The 22141-nt window shown below is 45.0% G+C and overlaps 1 protein-coding gene across 8 annotated transcripts in view; it reads left to right on the forward strand.

The window, feature by feature from the left end:
• The first annotated feature begins 1340 nt into the window (after positions 1 to 1340).
• The window catches only part of BCKDHB (branched chain keto acid dehydrogenase E1 subunit beta), a 295919-nt gene continuing 275118 nt past the window's right edge, over positions 1341 to 22141 (forward strand). For 3 of the 8 annotated variants that reach the window (XM_019496836.2, XM_059731479.1, XM_059731487.1), the window contains exons 1-3: positions 1344 to 1541; positions 4974 to 5051; positions 8163 to 8231. In XM_019496836.2, the coding sequence (XP_019352381.1) occupies positions 1397 to 1541; positions 4974 to 5051; positions 8163 to 8231 (292 nt within the window). In that variant the 5' untranslated portion in view covers positions 1344 to 1396. Of the gene's footprint in view, positions 1542 to 1866; positions 1984 to 4075; positions 4202 to 4973; positions 5052 to 8162; positions 8232 to 22141 lie in introns of those variants that run through there. The other 5 variants (XM_059731467.1, XM_019496838.2, XR_002093308.2 and 2 more) reach the window with 5 other exon arrangements.

Raw genomic sequence — 22141 nt, forward strand, 5'->3', positions numbered from 1 at the left:
TGGGAAATGGTAGCTTTTCCCATGCAGGCTGTCAGAGATCCAGCCTGCAAGGGGCTACTTGGGGCCCCTCATTCCCTCCTATCCTTTTCCCCACAAAAAGGGGGTAGGGGCTGGGGCCTGGGACAGCAGGTTCGGAGTGAGAGGCACTGGGTAGGGACTGGCCATCAATGTTTACAAATGGGTCCTGGTACATAAAAGGTTGAGAACCACTGCCCAAAACAACATATTAATTTATGTCATCAAGGCGTGACCTTGAAAGCGTCCAGATTACAGAGACGGGGCGGGCAGATATGTGCCATGCAGCCACCTGGGGTGCCATGACCATCCCTGGAGGTGTACCCTAATAAACTGCTCTGAAGAGTTTTCAATCCAAGGGCAGGCACTGAAAAGAAAAACAATAGGAAATTTACATCCATAGGTAGACAACAAAAGGTATTAAGGAAGGTTTGAATACAACGTCATGAGCTTGTAGACGATCTCCAGCAGGTCCTACTAGTGACAGGGCCTGTATGGAAGAGGGCAGGAGAATAAGGGGGATAGCTACATCAGTTAGAAGAGCTGGACACTGGTAGAGGGGGAAGGATTAGTCCGATGATACTCAAAATTTGGCAAGGGTAAACAGGGAAAGGCAGAATTATGTAGCTCAATAGCACCCAAACTTCTGGCCCTGTGGGCTGGATGAGTGGCTCATGGGTGCAATGTAGCGTGCTGGGCCGACTTTGCAAAATGGATCCAGTTGTGTACCAGTCCCACTGAGCGCCCAGTTCTGACCGTGGTATCGGGTCCCATGGGGCTCCCCTCAGGCCTGGCAACTTAGCAGTAGGGAAGTAGCAATTAGCGCTGTCACGGCTCCCTTCTGCACCCGTGGGAAGCCCCATGCCCCATGGGCTGGAGGTCGAGCACCCCCAATGTAGCAGAAAGTAAGGACAAGATGTTGGAATGCGTCCAAATGGTGGATGGGGACTGGGGGGGTTTCTGAGTAAAGAGTGAGGGGCCAAGTTGTGCTACTTGACCAGCTGCACTTCCTAGGGAAGGAAGCAGTGGGTGGGAGCACCCAGGGTTGTGGAAGGAAGTTCAGCCCCTGAAACCAGAGCAAGATGGAGGTGCCTTGCCCATCGCTCTGAAAGGGACTTTGGGGAAGGCAGAAGGTGGCTGGGGGACAGCCTCCCCCTCCCCGCAGACAGCCCAGCCCCTCCACTCCCCCTGCTGGAGCCCACAGCCCCGCCCTCCCCCCCTCTCACGCATGCGCACAGACACGCCCACGTCACCCCTCCCGCCCGCCGCGCCGCGGATTCCAATTGGCCAACCGCCTCTCTCCCCCCAGCCAATAGGGGCAGTCCCCGCCGGCCGCCGCCTCCGTACGAGTCGTAGCCGCTGTCCCCTCACTCCGGCAGCCATGGCAGTAATGGGGCTGCGAAGGGCGGCGGTAGCGGCCCTCGAAGGTGGCCTGCTGGGCCGGGTCCCTGTCCCCTCGTCAGCCGCGGCGCGGAGGCACGCGGCGCACTTCACCTTCCAGCCGGACCCAGCGCCCAGCGCCCACGGTGAGAGCGGCGGGTACGGCGACGTCAGCAGTTGCTATAGTGACGACGCACCGGCCCGGGTGCGGCCTCCCTGCGGCGGGGGCCAAAGCGCGGGGCCAGCCTGATTCCCCTCCCCCCCCGCCCCGGCGGCGCTGGCTGCACTGCGCAGGCGCACAGCAGCGCCTGGCGCTCCGCCCCCACGGCCAGCTCCTGTCCAGTCATGGGGGTAGACTGCCACCCCTTCCCCTTCCCGTCGGGCTTGGGAGCCTGGCAGCAGGGGAGGGAGACGGGCGGGATTGTAATAGGCGCTACTCCCTCCCCCCCATCCCCCCGCCGGGTGCAGCCCAGGGGCTGGGGGTGAGTGCCCTTTGGGGCTCCCTCTGGCCCTGCTTTTCCAGCACAGTTCTGCGCTGTGGCCCAGCCTTGCTGGCACCACGGTTGGTGGGGGTCCCGTGCTGCGGGGGTGAGTCTAAAAAGAAAGAAAGAAAGAAAAAAGGCAACACAGCCTCAGGCATGTGTGTTCATATGACTCCGGGACGTGGGTTGGGGTATGTTCCCCAACTGGTGCTGGCAAGGGTCTGATCAGTAGAGACTGGTCCAGTTAATAAAAGGAAATAAAAAGTTTGGAAGGAACCTTTTTGCGGCTCCTGTGCCCCCACCTGCCCCAGTGAGGTGGTTGTAAGGGTATAAAGTTTTCGATGTCTTCCCATATAGGCAGTGTTGGGGCATCCTGGCAAATACCTTCCCCTTTTCTGAAGAGGGGCCATGGCTGCTTACCATGGGCGACTGGTGCCTCCCGAGTCTGGGGTGACACCAGATCACTGAGCAGGGGGGTCCCCCAGTGGCTGATCGCCAAGTGTGGAAATGCCAGTGATGAAACCAGAAGTGCGCTTGCGCCCACACTTCAGGTTTCATGGCTGGTGTTTCTGGGGGGTGCACAGTCAATCTCAGGGGGTGCACATGCACCCCTTCCATGTCGCCAGTGCTGCTTACTTTGCTGCTAGCTCTTTTTCCCAGCTCCCAAGGAAGTCAAGAAGTGCGAGGCTGCTCAGGACCCTCAGCCTATGTGCCCACTTCAGGTTTTAGGGCCTGTACTTGTTCCTGTGTGCGCCAGGCTCATTAGATAGGAAGGGGGGTGGGGATCAATAAGGATACAGGGCTGCCTTTACTGGGATTTCCCACATTGTAGCCTTTTTCTTTTTTTTTTTTTTTAGATAGCAAGAAGACTTACATGTTCGTGTTCAGTATCAAGGAAATGTTCAATGTAACTTAACAATTGTCTTCGAGCCAGTGAAAGTCAAGGCAGAGATGGTGCTGCTGACTATCATGGATGTGGTAGATTGTATTTCTTTAGCTCCCTCTCTCCCAGGAATTCAAAAAGAAGCCTCAAAAATACAAAATTTGGGAACAGATCAAAGCAATCACTACTATACTAAGCTAGCAAGACTTTGGGGATAATTCAGGGTGCCTGTACACACGCAGTGAGGCTGTTCCAATGTGCTGTAATTACAGTGCATTGGAGCAGACTCCAGCATCACGTGAATCAGCATCCCTGTGCTGAAAAATGGCAGCAGGGGTGCTTTCAACTAAAGCTTGTTCAAGCCCCACCCCTTGCCACTCCTGGAGCATATCTATAAATGCCCTCAGATGCTAGGTGAGTTTCAGAAGTTTAACTCCAAATTCTGGAAAGTTTGGGTTGTCAGAATAGTTTAATAAAAACCAAAGGCAGAGGAGCCAAAGACATTTTAAAAAATTCATCCTTTTTCCTTCCTTTAACTTAAGTTAGTTAATTTTTACAAGTTTCATATCATTCTAACTATTCCTTTTGACTTGTGCTTCTTGTAGCATCTCTTAAAGGATGCTATACCAGATGACAAATAGCAACTAATAAAATTTTGAAACACTGGGATGCATAGGATCAGTACAGGCCAACTCAGGGTTGAATTAACCGGTTTCTGGCAACAGTGTATAACAGTATGATGAAGGTAAAAGCTGTATCTGTTCAAAGTTTGAGATGGATGGAAGCTTGGTATCATGATTTAATTCTAAGTAAGAATTCAAATACCTACTTTCACAGGAGCTTCAACCTGTCTGATTCTAAGGACAGGTTCACCTTGAGACCTTGGTTTTGTCATGAGTTGAAAGAGTGCTTCCAACTGAAAAATTGCCACCCTGTATTGTCAGCCAGCTTGGTAGGCTTCCTATTCAGCTACAAATAGGACACAATTCTGCCTAGCTTATGGAAACTGGCTTGATCCTATTAGAAGCTGGTATGTCTACTAGCTAGTTGTTTTTGTGCTACATCAGGAATATCTGCCCTCCTCAGCATGCTGAGATGAGGTAGGGAATAAATGTTAAGGTTTAAAGCTTTAAAAAAAAAAAAAAATAAAGGTTGGGGGGCAGGGAGGAGGGGGGAAGAAAACGGTTACAATGTGACAAATCCCAGTAAAAGCAGCCCAGTATCTTTGTTTCCTGGACCATCATTGTTTTTCAGCATTAAAATGTTTTCCCACTCTGCTCCTCTCTTGACTATTTCCCCTACTGTTTGTTCCTAGAAGTCCAGTAGGTCAATCTTGCAGTTCTACAGACAATAAGATTCTGGGCCAAATGGTAGTTCTGGGCTAAATGGTAGTGATGGATGCTGGCTGCAACTTGGACGTGAACTGGTGACATTTAACAGGGTTGGTAACATTGCAGTGCTTTATTTGAAGTTTGTTCCTTTAGGGCAGTGGTTGTCAACCAGGGTGTCTGGAGGTCTTTTCAAGGGTGGTACAGGGTGCTACACAATGTTAGCACTGTTAGGTATGCAAACATTTACACGATAAACTGAGATTTCGTATAGGAATCCATAGTCTTAAACGCCCCCCCCCAACCAACCAACCAACCAACCAACCAACCAAACAAAATCCTCTGACCTACTGTGGTGTTTGCAACAGAAGATTTGCTCTATTATTTTTCTGTAGGGGGGAAAAAAAAAAAAAAGGAAAAGCTAAGAGCTGAAGGGTTATTTTCTGAAAGGTGCCTTGTCTATCAGGGGTGCCTTGAGTTTAGAAAGGTTGAAAACCACTGCCTTGCAGGAAAGGTAATTGTACTGTAACCTGTAGGTTCTCATTTTTTTACTATAACTTGTGATGTTGCAGTCTCTTGCTCATAGCATTCCTTATTGTGTCTGAAGGAAGTTACAGCATTTGTTGCAGCCATGAGTTTAACTTCTGAAAGATATTTGATATGTTAGCTATCTGTATTGTTATCCCAGTAAATACAAGGTGTGCTGACCTGTTTCCCACTATGTTAAAGTTATTATGTGTAAATATGTCCTTGCTATAAAGAAAATATGAAGAATTACATCTCGATCAGTGGCTGTTACCTCATAGGAGATCTTATAAGTGTTGTCTCATTGTTCCCTCCCCATAAATTAAACAGGCTTTTTTTTTTTCCCTCTTCCCCACACAGGACAAACCCAGAAAATGAATCTCTTCCAGTCTATAACAAGTGCCTTGGATAATGCCTTAGCCAAAGATCCTACTGCAGGTATGCTATCCTTGTAATTGTGATCCTTGCTGTAGCGTGGAGCTGCATGGAAATAGGAAGCTTTTTGGTTTTTGTAGGGGTCTTTTTCCCATTAATGGAAAAACGTTATCTTTAAAGTTAAATACAGTACAAACTATTGGCAGTGTTTTTAATGTAGAAATAACCTATTTCACTTCCCATGTTGTGGTAGTGTTATTGATGTTTTAGCTGTGATGGAACTAGGTGAGAAGCAAGGATTTTTGGGGTGATAACTTTATTGGACCAAGTGCAGTAAAAGTTATTCCCCCTACTTCCCTCCCCCAAAATCCTTGCATTTCCCAAATTGGTAAGAGGGAGGATTCACTGTATATGTCTTATGTACTTAAGGGCCATAACCTTTCGGCTATAGTTATGTTTCTCCTGTAGTAACTGGTAGCATTGTTGTTATCCAGTGTTGAGCTAGGGGAGAGCTCCATTGCTTAATCTGTTCTGGCTACTGGTAATGTTACTGATACTGAGGGGAAACTTGACTCCTAGTATGCAAGTAAAAAAATTAATTTTCAACTATTGTTTAAAAACCTATGTATTTTAAAATCAAAAAGCGTACTTGTAAACACTTGGTCTTATAGGCCTCTTTAAAACTAGAAGTCTGGAGTGTGCCTCCTGGGTCACTGAATCCTGTCAGCTGCTTACACAGGCAATGGTGAACTGAAGGAATCGTTACAATCACCACTTTTCCTCCTCAAAATTATTTACCTTTAAACTTTCATGATGGCATAAAGGATTATAGAACATTAGGGTTGGAAGGGACCTCAGGAGGTCATTTAGTCCAGCCCCCTGTTCAAAGCAGAACCATCCCTAGCTATATCATCTCAGCCAAGGCTTTGTCTACCCAGGTCTTAAAAACTGCTAAGGGGACACATTTACATGTGCTATTAATATGATGCAATGAACTCCAGTATAGTTTACACTGGAGTTTATTGCTCCTGGGCACAGTGTTTGCACATATGCCTAAGACCGTAGCACATTGAGATGGGATGGTGCAGCCCCAGCAGGGGGTCCCGAGGGTCAGCCTGCCAGTCTGGGGCTGCTCCAACCTGACTCAGCATGCGGCAGAGGGACTGGCTTGGGCATGAAGCACCCTTGTGTCCCAGCGAGCCCTATTAGTGTCTACATGTGTGTTGTGCCAAAGTAAATAAGTCTGCCATAAGATAGTACTGCCAGACACACATACTATCCTACAGTGGAGTTAATTAGTTTACTCCAGCCTAATAGCATTGCACCTGTAGATGGTGACATTTTACTGAGGAGCTAATTGGTCAGCTCCACAGTAAGTAGCCTGTTCCAGTGCTTTGAGAACTTCTGAGGCTGTTGGCTTAACAAGTCATCAGGTTAAAGGCTGCAGAGTTTTAATGGTTTTCTACCTCTGAAAAAATATTGACGTGCAAAGTTGACTGAAAAGAAATGATCTCATGTAACCTGGATGATCTGTAGTTACTTCACAAAGGCACTGACACTAGTGCAGCTAAACTTTTTAAACTAACTTTGCCTAATAACAACTTGCAGTTCTGTGTGTGAAGATGAAAGCTACCAAATATCATGTTTTAGGACTGTGATTTTTTTTTTTTTTTTTTTCAACCTCTTTTTTCGCCTGCAGACCCCTACTCCATTTTTTTTTTTATGGAGTTGCTGATTACTTTGAATTGTAAGTGCTGGTATTCACACGCTTTTCATTGATTGTAGTCATCTTTCGTAGACCCTTTAGACCAGTCTTTTTCAACCCATGGTCTGCAGAGCACATCTAGGATGTCTGTGAAAGGTGGCTGTAAAGATGGTGGCCCTGCCTGAAGAGGAAGCACTGTCACTGCTGCGGCTGTTGCTGCCCCAGCTCACCCTATGTCCAGAGGCTGCATGAGTGCCAGCAGTAGGCAGCCCAGAGCCAGATGTTGTAACTAGATGTAGATGTCTACTAGCATAGGAAACATCTGTCCCATCATACTGTTAACTAGTACAAAACTGGTAACCATGTTATAGTGGAAAGGTTTTCATAGTGAATGCACATGCACCAGCCAACCAACAAAGACGTGTAGAAAAACAGATTGGAGGCATTCCGTTGGTTGTTTCTACATCACTACTTTTGTTTTGCTGTTAAAAAACATGGCTTAGATTCTTTTAAAATTTGTGTTTAACTACTAAAGGTCCATTATACTCCCAGTGGACAGATGGACCACATAACAAATAGTGAAAACTGAATTTGCACAGTTGGTAGTTTAATTATTGGACTACTCCCTTCCATAGAGGAGGTCCCTTCAGCCTTGGATTAAAGCACACTGGTGGAATGTGTGGAAGCGTTTGCTTTGTCCTTGGACTAACATTTGGGGAGATGATTTCTAGTGTTTTTGAGAAATACATAATAACTGAATTCACTGAAAGTTGGTGGGCCATTGAGGTAGAAGGCAGATTGCAGAGTCTTTTCTACTAGATTCTTTTTAATCAAGAGGGAAAAAATGGAAAATTGAATTGGAACTCTTAAGTTCACTGGACATCTGGTTAATGGTATACATTTCTCTCTCTTTAGAATTGAATATTGGTTTGTATTAACTTAGGTGTAGTGGCATGACAGACTTGCTTCCAAAATAAGTAAATATGAGCTAGAACAGTTTTAATCATTCTATTTTAGACCATAGATTGCATGGACACTTTTGATGACTTGGGTTGTTTATGTGAAGCAAATAGTTCCTGAGTCTCTAAAAGTGCAAGAGGTAGAAAGGGAAATCTGGATGGACTTCTTTGATCTGTGTTGTTGATATATTCTTAAAACACTTGTGTAGATTGAAACTTTATAACTCAGTTACTTTTTATACAATTGTAGCATTTCACAGTGTTGTCTCCTCAGTAATTGGAATGTGTGGGTTCTTTTAGTGTGTTTAAAAATTATTGCTAAAACATTTAACATTCAAACATACAATACATTAACTAAAATTGTAGTTAATCCCCTCCCAAATTTTACAATAACTACATATAAATGGTTAACATAGAATAAATAGGAATACTTGCATATTGCTACATATAAGACTGGTCTTTTTGCATTCCTAAATAAGCTACTTTGTAATGTCTTTTTTCCCTCCCCAGTAATATTTGGTGAAGATGTAGCCTTTGGTGGAGTCTTCCGGTGTACTGTTGGCTTGCGAGACAAATATGGTGAGTTAGCTGCTCCTACATAACCAATGTTAGATTTTTATATCCATCACTCAGTCATGAATCTAGAGAGGGGATCATACTGTTAGGGCTTATATGCAGAATGCAGGGGAGGTTAGCATCGGGTGCTTTAATTGGAGCAGCTCCTAGAGCCGCTCTAATTAAAGCACTCAAAGCATCTTGTGCATCGGGGTACCTGCGCTGCAGAATGGCAGCAGGGGTGCTTTAACTAAAACTTGTTTGACGAGCTTTAGATGAAGTGCCCCGCCTCTATTTTGAAGCGTGGGGATGCCGATACATGAGAAGTGGAGGCTGGCATGCTCTAGCAGACTCGATTAATCCACTGTAATTACAGTGTGGCATAGCAGCCCCTAGTCTTATGTATGGGCACCTATGCAGGCTAATTCAGAGAGGCACGAGCTTTTGTAGGAACATCCTAGTCCTAGGAATGGACTTTTAAGGTAATACCCTGCCCTACCATTAGCCATGTTAGTCTGAAGATAGGCAGATTGCCTCCATATTTCTGGGCTTATATGTTTGCATCTCTTATTTTGATATAGCTGAAGGTGGAAATTGTTTTGAACGCAATTTTACTACAGTTCTTTGTTTTATGAATTGTAACTTTCAAATTACTGAATTAGGCCTCATGGTGCTTAACTTTTTGTTTTCAACAATCACAGATTTGCCAAAGGGGTGTGGTAGCCTGTCATAACTCAGAGCTTCAAGTTATATGATCTACAATTAGATCAGATATGATCTATATTTACCCACAGCTAGCAACCATTCAATCACTTTTCCCACTTGTATGTCTTTAGCAAACAGAAAAGATAACTCTTATTTACAACATTATATCTATAATGGAACAGGAGCAGGGAGTTATAGTAAACTTAATTTTTAAATCCTTTTCTAAATGAACAATTTAAATAACGATGATTTTCTGGCCTGATGTACAGGATTTTGAGAAAACGATTGTTACAGTTATGTAACAAATTACTGTAAGATTTCTTAACCTACAATAACTGAGGAAGCGTGGAAAATTAAGATGTTAGTTTGAGTACTTCACCTTGGTCCTTAGATGAATTTGAAGTTAGACTCAGGAGCGGAAAGGAGATTATTTAAATCACTCAGAAGTCATAACTATTACTGAAGGGAAGGGGGTGAGGGCAAGAGGGGAATCAGCAGTGCTGTTTGAATCTCTGAAATGGAATGAATGCTCAACATTTTGTTTGTTTGTGGGGGCTTTTTGGTCCCATCGGGAAGGCTGGGGAGGTGGGTGTTTGTTTTTAGTAAGTTTTTGGAATCTGGACTTGGAATTTTTCAGTTGCATAAGAGAAAGGTTAGGAATAGGCAATCAGTTCTTTTCATCCTTACACTGGTGCAATTAAATGTCATTTCTAATTAACACTTGAGGGAAGAATCAGGCTCTTATGTTTTGTTTAGGTCTGTTTTGGTTGTTTGTTGTTTGTTTTTTTTTTCCTCGGGTATTCACAAGTCCTTCCTAAACTTGCTCTGAACAATTAAAATTCATTAATTGGTCATTTTTGGTTACACACTGCAGGGTGGGGTGGGTGGGTAGGTGTGCGGTTTCTTTAACAGCTTCTGCTGATAATGTCAGGATATTCTATATAGCATACCATACAACTTTCATGGCATTTTTGAGAGCAATCATTCCATTCAGAATCCATCCTTGGTGTTTAAGGCACCCCTCAGGAAGTTGTCAGTTATTAGTTTTCATTTTTTTTTTTTTTTTTTGACTACAGAAAACTAGTACAGCAATTATTCTGTTGAAACACTTGGAGTGACCACAATAAAGTTAGAAAGTTCTTAACACCATCCAGAGATTTCAAATAGGAATATATCCTGTGAATTACATTTGCACATGCTTTAGTATTAATGTTGCTAATTTCACAACATGAAAGGTCTCTAGGCACTTCAGGGTGCCATGGCACCTGCACTGATGATCACTTGTGAGAGAAGAATCTCACTTGTGGAGGGCCTGAGGGTTCTGGATCTTGAGCCTAATCAAAATAGGAGTTACAGCCCTTTACACATGTAGCCCTTCCAAGCTGTATTGCTGCATCTCTGTCAGTAGGTGGCTAGGGCGAGGATGCAGCCTGACAGGCTTGCCCCTGTAATGAACCACAGTTAAGTTAAACAACTTAGGCTGTAAATAGAGGTTGCACTGAGAGACTTTTGTCCTGGTGTCCTATGGAGTCCACACCCGTTGTCCTGCGTCAAGTATGTGTAAAATATGCTGGATGAAATAACGCACACAGAGAAAATAGTGTTATCTTAAGTTAGTTGCTGTTTATTTAACTTAATTTTGGTTCATTACAGGGACAAGCCTGTCAACCTCTATATTCTCCTTGGCCACTAACTGGCAGAGGAGCATCAATTCAGCTTGGAAGGTCTTTGTGCATTAAGGGCTGTGCCACTCCTGCTTTGATGGGAGTCAAAACCTGGGAGAATCAGGACTGCCTTCAAACAAGACATCTATTTATGGCTTTACACCTGGACATAGCGATTGGGGGTGGGGTGCAGAATGGGACCTGTTTTAGCACTTTTTTTGGTCTGGCATTCCTCACAGGCTCTTAAGTTTTGGGCAGTGGATGTAAATGTCTGTCTGTAAGATCCCAGGACATCGGGCTTTTTCTCCTGGGAGAAATGCAAGGTCCATTTACAGCCACTTTCTGACTCGGTGATTCTGCATATTTCTTCATCCTCCTTGTTTTACGTCCCCTCCCCCCCACCCCCCAGGTCCACACTTTTTTTAACATTTAGTGGGTTGGTTAGGCTTCAGGACTTGTCTCTAAGACAATTTTGCTAGTGCTTCATATTATGGAAAACCTTTTTAGCATGAATATAGCTTTTGCATCAGAATAAGGTCTTTATGATACTGCAATTGGTTGCTGTGAGAATGACAAACAGGAACAGAGGAATTCTCAAGCAAATATCCTATTAGCCTGTATGCATCCCTTAATTGTAAAGTTTTGACTACTTTTTTGCATATACAGGGCTTATTATCTCCTTTGACGCTCATTGCCATTATTTTAATAATATTTGTTACTGTTATACCTAGGAACACCAGCCATGGACCCAGGACCTTCCTGTGCTAGGCACTGTTCAGACACCACAGAAAGATGATTCCTGCCCCAGAGAGCTTACAGTCTAAGACAGCAGATGGATACAGGTGGAGGAGCACAAGGAAATAATGTGACAAGAGTGGTCAGCATGATGGGCAGTAGCCATAGCACACAAGCAGCCTAATCCTTGTCAAGACTTCTGTAGATGTCCTGGCAAAGAATTGACTAATAAGGCATATGAGGATAATGGGGTGGCTTTGCACATGTTTGCAAGGATTGAGCCCCAAGTGTGAGGGGCTATGTGGAAGAGAATATGGAAGTGCTTATTTCAAAAGTTAACAAGCAGATGATAGGGACTATCTGATGGGTGGGGGGAGAAAGAGACCTATTATTACTGAATAAAGTTTGTGATGGGCAGGGAAAGGAGAGGCTGTGGAGGGCTTCTGGTTGTTTTGATATATTAGGGGAGTGGGTGAGAGACACAGAGAAAGGTGATGTGGTCAAAGTGATAAGCTGGGCAGATATTTGCATTTCTGAATGGAAATGGGCACGGTTTTTATGAGGTGCATGTTGTTTGTATTTTTATGGCTAGATATAGTATAGACAGTGTAAAAGTGTGAACCTGGAGCTGTCTGAGTTGAACTTGGGAGTCTGAACAGTAGAGTAGAATAGTTGAGAGCTTTTGTGAGAGTTTATTTTGATCCTGTTAAGTTTTTTGAGGAGAGAACTAGACGGAGAAACAGGCTGTGATCTAGTCTTGAAGGAGAGATGCCTTGTTTGCAGTACAGAGTTAGACCTGTGAGTCATCCACATAGAGACAGTTGGATTTGTTGGCGGATGAGATTATCAAGGAAGAATAGCCAGGGTCCAAAGATAGATCATGTAGGACCCTCACAGAAAGCTGGAGTAGAGGATCAGGAGGATCCATCAAGGATCATACAGAAGGAAGAGTTAGAGAGGCAAGAGGAGAACTGGCAGGGGATGAAGTATTGGAAGTCAGAGGCATTCAAAATCCAAGGTCCAGGCTAAAAAAATTTGCAGTCTGACTGAAGTTGCTTGAAAGATCAAAGTGGACAAGGATGGAACACTGAATATGAGATCTGAGTAAGAAGATATTTTATTAAAGACTGGCAAGAATGGTTGATGTCAAGCGCAAGGGAGTTTTATGGTAGAGGATGCAACTGGAGAAGAGGAGTCCCAGGCAGTGCATGTAAATGGGGCATTTGATGAGCTTGGGACTGAGAGAACAAAGTTGCGTTATTAAAAAGGTTTTTTCACTTGCTAGCAAAATAGCAATACATGATTACAGTAAATAATGTGATGTGAAAATACAAGGATATTTCCAGCTTTTTCTTGAAATAGAAGGGTTCAACTCATTTTCTTGTTTTTCCTGCAGCATTTCATATTTGTATGTTGTCATTGAAATCACTAGGTGGCAGTCTGTGCCTTAAGTGATTCCTGGAGAATAGCTAGTTCTCCCTCTTTAAATGCATGCAGAGTGCAAGATATAAACATCAGTCTGTATTGTAGGCAGAATTTAGCTTATTAATGGCTTGGCACTACACAGATTTTAGTCAATATCAAATTTGTTACTTAAGTCTCTCCAGAGAAACTACAGGGGAAAAAGGAGTTTTATTTTACAATAGAGTCTATCACTTGATCTGAATTGCTTGTGTGCCAGTAAAGCCATTTAAGCCTCAGTGTAACCTATATTTATCTCAGGAAAAAGGCAGAAAGTAGACAATAGTACTATATTGTGCATGCAATGCTTGAATAGGAAACCTATACTAAAAAAACCCTAGTAGTCTTGCATTACTTACTCGCTGCTGTTTTTTAAAGGGAAAATCCTAAATTTAAGTTGGGCCAGCTTTTGAAATGTCTACTAACTATGAGCAGACATTTTACTGAAATGCTTTAGTTGAGAACTTAAAGATGCAGAAGTCAGTAAATGCAGATTTTCCCAGCAGCTGTAGCTTATTCCTTTCATGATACTGCATTTGTTCCTGTATGTGCTATGATGACCCCCAAAAAGCTTCAGCCTCTGTGTATCAAAGCCATCTGTGTACGGATATCAATGTTCTGCATGTACCTGAACGTCTAAGAAACAGAAGACTACAAATGGCAATCTGTCTCAATCACCATTTTTGCTTTCAAAAATGTAGCTCCTGGACTTCTGGGGTTTAGATACAGAAGTTTGTGATGTAGAAGGAGGGTGTGCCATGCTGCCTTCTCTCCATTTCTTCCTTGCCTAAGGTCCCCATAGACACTTACGTATGATGCATTCACATCTCTTTTTAACTTGATGTACTTTGCTCAGTTTTCCACGATGTCATGCAGAAGGTTTGAAATAACAGCTTTAGGAAGTGCGAAGCCCTCGGCCTTTTACTGATCTTCTAGAAGTGGCGTATAAAATTGACATCTTTGTCACCATGAATGATCAGATTGCTCATTGACATGGAATGATGGAAAGGTGATATTTCCCCAGCCCGCAAGCGTAGAAATTGAGGATAGCTGTGGATGAGGAATAAAATGAGGGTGGGAAAGAAGGCAGGATTGAGAAACAAGAACAAAGCAGTAAGAATGGTAGTGGGACAGTTTGGGGGTGGAGAGATGGCAGGTAGGGAGCATACTTTTCTATCAAGTAACACTAAATGTTCCAGTGGAGCATCTAGTAAGTACATCTTTAACTCATTATAAAATGCCAAATTGTACACTTGTTTGTGCAAGCTTCCCACTAATGTTACTGAGTGTCCTATAGACGAAAAGGAGAGTATAGATTCCACAGTGTATATCCCAGTCCATGCACTGCAGTTACAAATTCTTCCTTCTCTAAGGAAGCCTAGGGGGTAATAGCCTTTATTGACTAACATCTATGTGGTATTTCAGCCTTCAATAAACTGAATTCTGCCTATAGTAATACCAACTAATATTGAGCTCTTACTTTAAAACACATACAGAGAGGGAGAGAATTGGTGCTTCTTTTTAAAAGTACATGTGGGTAAACTTTGCATCTTTTGTTCTAGAGCATTGGCTAGGGAAACTTTGGGGCATTTGAACAGCTTAGGGTTCGTGGCTTTTTTTTGTGCTTACCATTGTTAAAGTTCTAACTACCTGCTGCATCTATAGAGACTGTCTGTCATGGAATCCCTGACTGCCTGGACGAAGGTTCACTTATTTCCGTGTTCCCCCTAGAGCCGGCCCATGAAGGTGTGATGAATATTTGCTTCCTTCTATAAGGCCTGTAGTTGTAGCGGACCACATCCATCCCTGTGCCAAATGACGCTGGGGTTGAATAACCCAAATGATGCCATCAGAATCTGGGTGATCAGCCCTTTCTAGCAGGAATGATATCTGGGTTAACAGCAGGGATCTGAGTCTTCCATTTCCTTTGGAAAAATGTGAAATTTCTTCTTCAAAGAAGGAAAAATCCAGATGTTCCCCTTTTGCAGACAGTTCTCCACAGGCTGGCAGAGTTTCAGCCTGCAATGAGCTGTTTGCAAGAAGGGCATGAAACCCTAAGCCCTGTCGAGACGGTGGAGGAGGGAGTTGGGTTCAGGGCCTGAGAATCTGAGGCCAGCCAGACTTTGCCTCCTGCAGCTTTGGGTAAGTTGGGGCAGGAAAGAAGGGCACTGGCAGGGTGGAGGAGGACAGGAGGCTGCGGGTTGAGAGTGAGGGGTACTAGCAAATGTGAGAATCAGTATGAGAATGTGATGCAACTGGAGGGAGGGATGGGGGGCCCCCTCCCCACCCTGGATGCTGGTCACAGGAGATATGGGTGTGGGTCTGGAATTTCATTTAATTAAACTAGTGATGAATCAAATTAGATCAACCCCCAGCAACAGCACAGATTGGCCACTGGCCAGGACATCTGGATTCTCTGCCTGCTCTGGGAGGGGCACATGGGCTGGGGGGGTTAGAGCTGGGGGGGCTCTGGGAGCCCGGACTCCTGGGTTCTCTCCCTCCTACATCCCAAACAGCCCCATCTCCCCAGCAAAGCATCCAGACGCCTGGATTCCCTCTGTAAGGGGAGCTAGGCCTGGGGAATAAGCCTGGACACTTGGGTTTCATGCTCACTTGGGGATAAGATTGGGGGCTGGTGGGTTGGGGTGGGAGCAGGGATACCTAGGCACTCACCTGTCTCTGGGAGGGGAATGGAGGCTGATGACTTGGAGCAGGGGTCTGAGGGCCCAGATGCCTGGGTTCCACCCCAGCTCTGTGATGCTTTGCAGGGGCAAATAGCAAAACTAAAATGCCAAAATATATGGGTAGATAGAATTTATTATAATGATTGAGGCATTGATAAGCTTCCAAATTTGCTTTAAAATTGTAAATATATCAATAAAACGTTGTGTTCAACTGATAACTATATATAGTGGTATTTCATTTTTATCACGGAAGAAATGCAGATATGGGGGTTTGGATCAGATAATTTGGGATTTTTTTAATAGAGAAGACCAGGAGCCCAGGTCATCAGACCTTCCCTTCTATATCATCCTTCATTTTCGGTCAAGGTTTGGGAATTCTTGCAGATTTTGGCTGTAAATTGCAGCAGTTATAGAAAATAAGATGACATTTTTTCTTCTTTTTTATGAGAAAGTAAAAAAAAAAAAAGTATTTTCTTGTATACCACGCAACTAAATAATGTTTGCTTGTGAAAAGTGTTTCTTGGATTTTGCTGACTTACACCTTTTAACTTCTCAAATGAAATGTACTACCAAAGAATTCTTTTTGCATTACATAGAAACAAGTAACGTTACAAAATCAAGTTGTTATCCCTGTTCATTGTAGCTTTTATTGTGATTATTTCCACCTTGTCATATGTGGTATTTCAGTATTTCCAAATGTGTGCGCATTTACAGGCATTCTAATAACACATTTCTTTTATGTCTTATCAGTTAGCAGAAACTGTATTTTAAATCATTTGCATGCCAGTTGATGTATTTTAGTCTGATTCAATAAAGTTATGTTGCTATAGAAAATATTTTATTATGTTCTAGTCTTATAACTTTTTTAGTCAGTTTGATCACAGTCTTCATTGACCACATGTTATTAAGGAGAAAGGATAGTCTAACACAGTGGGGGTCTAATGTCTTTGTCAGGTGTATCACTCCCAACCCCTTCCCTAACTAATCACCTATTCTGTTTTTGGTTCCCTCCCTACCTGCAGCTATATTGCCTGTCCTCTCCCAGGTCTGTTGTGTTCCACATGCAGATGCTCTCCGTGCTAGTTGAGGTACATGTGCCACAGGTTGGCCACCCCTGGCCTGTTGGGTAGGACTTTGTCTTTTGGTGTTGGACACTTGATTTCCGACAGCCAAAACATAGTTGCATAGGAAGCCTTTTACCTTTTTAATGTAAAACAATTCTCCTTTAAAATTGAGATAATTCTTTTGTCTCTGTGATGGAGTCTGGGTTTTATTGTAGTATTTCTGTGTTCATGTTGTAATAGTATTTGCAGCCTCAGTTTAGCTGTAAAGTAAGTACATGGGGGAATCAATGGGTTGAAGGGACAGTGAATTCAGAGTTGCTGATCTGTCCTACCTGACAGAAGAAGCATCCAGCTATGTCGTCTTGAATAGCTTTCTTAACCCTTCAAGGAAGGTGAGGATTCCAGGCCACACCCAAGAAGTGTCAGGGGAAGGAAAGAAACCTAGACGTGTAGAGGAGGGACCAGCAGGATTTTGTCTCTAGCAGAGATCAATGGAGCAGCTTTGAGGCTCAGGAGATTTGGGCCTTGACTGGAAAGGGAGCAGGGCTGTGCAGACTGCACTAGGGTAGGGGGACTGTAACCCTTTTGGAGGGAGCTGAGAATCTGTGTCTGAGTGGCCTTTGCCCCAATAAATGCCTTCATCAAAAATGAGCTGGATGTTTTGCTTCTTGGAACTTTGGATTGTACTTCTTCTCCCTAGTAGGAGATAAGTTTACTTCCTCAGGAGCTGAACTGAAAGCAATTCAGGGATAGGGAACAACCAGGGAGGGTCAGGGACCAAAGGCCAGAGCAAAAAAGCCAGGACTCCTTTCTTCCCTAGAAGCCGCACCTGGGCTGGCTCAGGAGAGAGTCTCAGATACTAGACCAAGCTGTGGTAGTCTGAGCAAAAACTCCTTCTGGGGCAACCTGTGATGGTCTCTCTTCTCTGCTTTGACTACAAACTTCTTTTGCTGGGGGCTGTTTTGTGTGTATACTGCTCAATATAGTGGAGACCAGATTTACCCTGCATTCCAGCAATATATTCAAAATACTGTAGTTTAAACATGCTTTGCCTTGGCCTGAACTGTAACTTTAGTTGTGTATACAAGCCTTTTCTGTCTTTAATTCATAGGGTTAAACTACATGGTGAATGTCACGGACCTACCTAGCCAGGCAGTGCAATTGAATTGGAAAAGTAGTGTATTGCATATTTACTGCCATGTATAATGTACAGTACACTGTTGCTGCTTGTTATCTTATTCTTATAAGGTTTCCAAATTCTCATTTTACTTCTTGAATACTAAAATTAGACATTTTAGATCTCTTGTTAATTAACAGACTAGTCGGGTATATAGCTAAAGTTCTGTCTTTAAGATTGCATTTTATATTGTACCCTGGATTTCAGCTGTAAATATTCCACTTGGGACTGAAACGATCTATGTAGGAAAGTGTAGTGGGGGGACTTGCTGTATATGACCAATGACTGACTAACTTTGGGGACAGTCATTATCGCTCTATCGCTATCAGAAGACTTGAATTCGTGAGAGGGGTCAGTATATGAAAAAGTGCACGTGGTTCAGGAAGAAACCTGAATTGAACTGAGGTACAGGAAAGGATTTACACCAATAGATGACAGACTGAGTGAACTCCCCAAGCATCAGGATTCTAGTGCCAAAAGATGATATGAAATACGAGTTACTGACTGAGAAGTCAAACTTAATGAAGTAGCAATTACTGATACAGTGAAGGAGAAGAGAATGTGACAGAGGCTTTTAAGGAGCAATGGAGAAATGCAAAGTGCTGCACCTAGGGAGGAAGAATGTCCAGCACACCTACAGCCTAGGGAATGACCTGCTGGGTGGCACGGAAGTGGAAAGGGATCTTGGAGTCCTAGTGGACTCTAAGATGAACATGAGTGGGCAGTGTGACGAAGCCATCAGAAAAGCCAATGGCACTTTATCGTGCATCAGCAGATGCATGACGAATAGGTCCAGGGAGGTGATACTTCCCCTCTATCGGGCGCTGGTCAGACCGCAGTTGGAGTACTGCGTGCAATTCTGGGCGCCGCAATTCAAGAGGGATGCGGATAACCTGGAGAGGGTCCAGAGAAGGGCCACTCGTATGGTTAAGGGCCTGCAGACCAAGCCCTACGACGAGAGACTAGAGAACCTGGACCTTTTCAGCCTCCGCAAGAGAAGGTTGAGAGGCGACCTTGTGGCTGCCTTTAAGTTCATCACGGGGGCACAGAAGGGAATTGGGGAGTATTTATTCACCAAGGCGCCCCCGGGGGTTACAAGAAATAATGGCCACAAGCTAGCAGAGAGCAGATTTAGATTGGACATTAGGAGGAACTTCTTCACAGTTCGAGTGGCCAAGGTCTGGACTGGGCTCCCAAGGGAGTTGGTGCTCTCCCCTACCCTGGGGGTCTTCAAGAGGAGGTTAGATAACCATCTAGCTGGGGTCATCTAGACCCAGCACTCTTTCCTGCCTATGCAGGGGGTCGGACTCGATGATCTATTGAGGTCCCTTCCAACCCTAACATCTATGAATCTATGAGCAGTTTCTTGCATATTGTTTATAGTTTCATAGTAGCTAGGGTCAGGAGGGACCTGAACAGATCATCTAGCCTGACCTCCTGCCACAGGCAGGAATGAATGCTGGGTTCACAAGACCCCAGACAGGTGATCATCTAACCTCTTTTTTTAATTTACCCAAGGTAGGGCCGAGGACCACTTCCCTGGGAAGTTGGTTCCAGATTCTGGCCACCCTAACTAAAATATTGCCTCCTGATCTCTAACTTAAACCTATTCTCCATCAGTTTATTACCATTGTTCCTTGTCACCCCCAGGTGGTGCTGGGGAGAACAGGGCTCTTCTTATTTGCTGATGATCTCCCCTGATGAGTTTGTAGGCAGCCACCAGCCTCAGCCTCCTCTTGCTGAGGCTGAACTGGTTCAGGTCCATCAGTCTCTCCTCATAGGGTCTGTCCTGCTGCCCTCTCACCAAATGGATGGCCCTCCTTTGAACTCTGTCTAGGCTGGCCACATCCTTTTTAAGGTGCAGTGCCCAGTACTGGATGCAGTACTCTAATTGTGGCCTGACCAATGTCGTGAAGAGGGGGAGTATCACCTCTCTGGACCGGGCTGAGATGCATCTTTGGATGCATGACAAGGTATGGCTGGCCTTGCTGGCTGCTGTCTGGCATTGGCAGCTCATGTTCATCTTGAAGTCAATAATGACTCCAAGATCCCCTTCTGCTTCTGTGCTTTCAAGAGGGGATTTCCCCAGCCTGTATGTATGCTGTGGATTCCTTCTCCCAAGGTGTAGCACCCTGCATTTGTCTACGTTGAACCCCATCCTATTCTCATCTGCCCACTTTTGTAGTCTGTCTAAATGTAGTTGCAGCTTCTCCCTCCTTTCAAGTGTGCCCATCTCACCCCACATCTTAGTGTCATCAGCAAACTTAGACAGCGTGCTTTCCAGCCCCTCGTCCAAATCACTAATAAAGATGTTAAACAGCGTGGGCCCGAGGACTGAGCCCTGGGGGACCCCACTGCTCGCATTTCGCCAGGTTGAGTACGACCCATCTACCACTACTCTCTGGGTATGCCCTGTCAGCCAGTTTTTTACCCGTCCAAATGTGTAGGCATCAACACCACAAGCGCTTAATTTTTTAATGAGAATGGGGTGAGAGACCGTGTCAAAGGCCTTCCTAAAGTCTAGAAAGACTATGTCCACGGCGACACCATCATCCAAGGATTTAGTTACCTGGTCATAAAAGGCAATCAGGTTGGTCAGGCAGGACCTGCCTTTGATGAACCTATGCTGTTTGCCCCTGAGCATGTTCTCCCCTGCTGGTCCCCCACAGATATGATCCTTGATAATTTTCTCCCAGAACTTTCCAAGGACTGAGGTGAGGCTTACGGGCCTATAGTTACTTAGGTCCTCCTTCCTCCCTTTCTTAAAAATGGGGACCACATTAGCTAGTTTCCAATCCCCTGGCACCTGGCCAAGTGACCACGAATGCTCATACAGCTGGGCCAAGGGCTCCGCGATGACCCCTTCCAGCCTCCCTCTCCACCCTTAGGTGGAGGGCATCTGGACCTGCAGACTTAAAAATGTCCAGCCCTTCCAGAAGATCCCTAACTACATCTATGCTGACCCAAGACCTGACAGGGACAATCTTGGGGATAGCTCTGTCTCTGGCAGGAGGGATTTCCTGGTCCATGTTCAAGAAAACTGAGGCAAAGAAACTGTTAAAAATATTAGCTTTCTCATCTGGCGTAGCCACAAGGTTACTATTTGAGTCTTGCAGGGGCCCTACATTGCCTGGTGCCCTCTTCTTGCTCCCAATGTACTTGAAAAAGGACTTTTTGTTGTCCTTAGTCCTGGAAGCTAGCCTGAGTTCCATCTCTGCCTTGACCTTTCTAATAGCCCTCCTACACTCATGGGCCAAGAAGGAGTACTTGCGGCATTCCTGAATGCCCTTGCTGAGCCAAGGGGGTTTCTGAGCACTCTTACCCGCCTTGCTTCTCTCAGGGACTGTTACGCTTTGGGCCTGGAGGATCGCCTCTGTAAGGTACAACCATCCCTCATGGACTCCCATCTTCTCTACCTTCTGGGCCCTCAGTGCCTCCCTCACTGGTCTCCAAAGCTCATTGAAGTTGGCCCTTCTGAAGTCAAGGGCTTTAGTCTTGCTATAAGCCCTTGACAACCTGTGCTGGCTAGTGAATTCCAGCAGGTGATGATCGCTATTGTCCAGGTGGTCAAGGACCTGCAGTCCCCTCACCAGCTCATCCCCCATGGCCAGGGCCAGGTCCAGCAAAGCATTACCCATAGTGGGGCTGTGCACCTACTCGATAAGGTGACGCTCCTGTAATAAAGCCAGGAACCTATGCGAGCGGCCAGACCTGGCTGTCTGCTCCTCCCTGCAAATGTCTGGGTAGTTTAGGTCACCCATGACAATGACATCCCTTGACCTAACTGCCTCCATAAGCTGACCGGAAAAGTCCCGGTCCAGCTCTTCCCCCTGGTTGGGTGGTCTGTAGTCGACCCCCACCATAAGGTCCCTTTCACCATGCTCTGCTTGTAGTTTGACCCACAGCGTCTCCACCCGACCCTCGTCTAACCCAAAGCTAATCCTTGACGATGTGAGTTGCTCTTTGATATAGAGCATGACCCCCCCACCTTTCCGCTCTGTCCTGTCCCTCCTATATAGGGTGTATCCCCGAATGCCCACCGCCCAGTCGTGGGTAGGCTCCCACCAGGTTTCTGTGAACCCTACTAGGTCTGGATTCTTACTCGCAATCAGGAAGCACAGTTCCTCCTGCTTGCTCCTTATACTATGAGCATTGGTGTAGAAGCACTTGAGGCCTCCTGAGGGTGCACGTGCCTCCCCCCCTACTCCTGGGGCTGTTGTGGCCCCCTACTGCCAGGATGTTGTTGCTTACCTGGGTGTCCCTTTCTCTTGTCACCCTGCATGCTAGCGAAGCATCCTCTCGGAGTGGCCCCTTCTCCTGGCAAAGCTAGTTTAAAGCCCACCGTACGAGATCAGCCAACCTAGAAGAAAAAATACACTTACCCTTAGTGGAGAAATGAAGCCCATCCCACCCTAGCATGCCCTCCATACAGAAATATGGGTCG

The sequence above is a fragment of the Alligator mississippiensis genome, chromosome 1 (genome assembly GCF_030867095.1).
Source record: "Alligator mississippiensis isolate rAllMis1 chromosome 1, rAllMis1, whole genome shotgun sequence".
Classification (NCBI taxonomy): domain Eukaryota; kingdom Metazoa; phylum Chordata; order Crocodylia; family Alligatoridae; genus Alligator; species Alligator mississippiensis.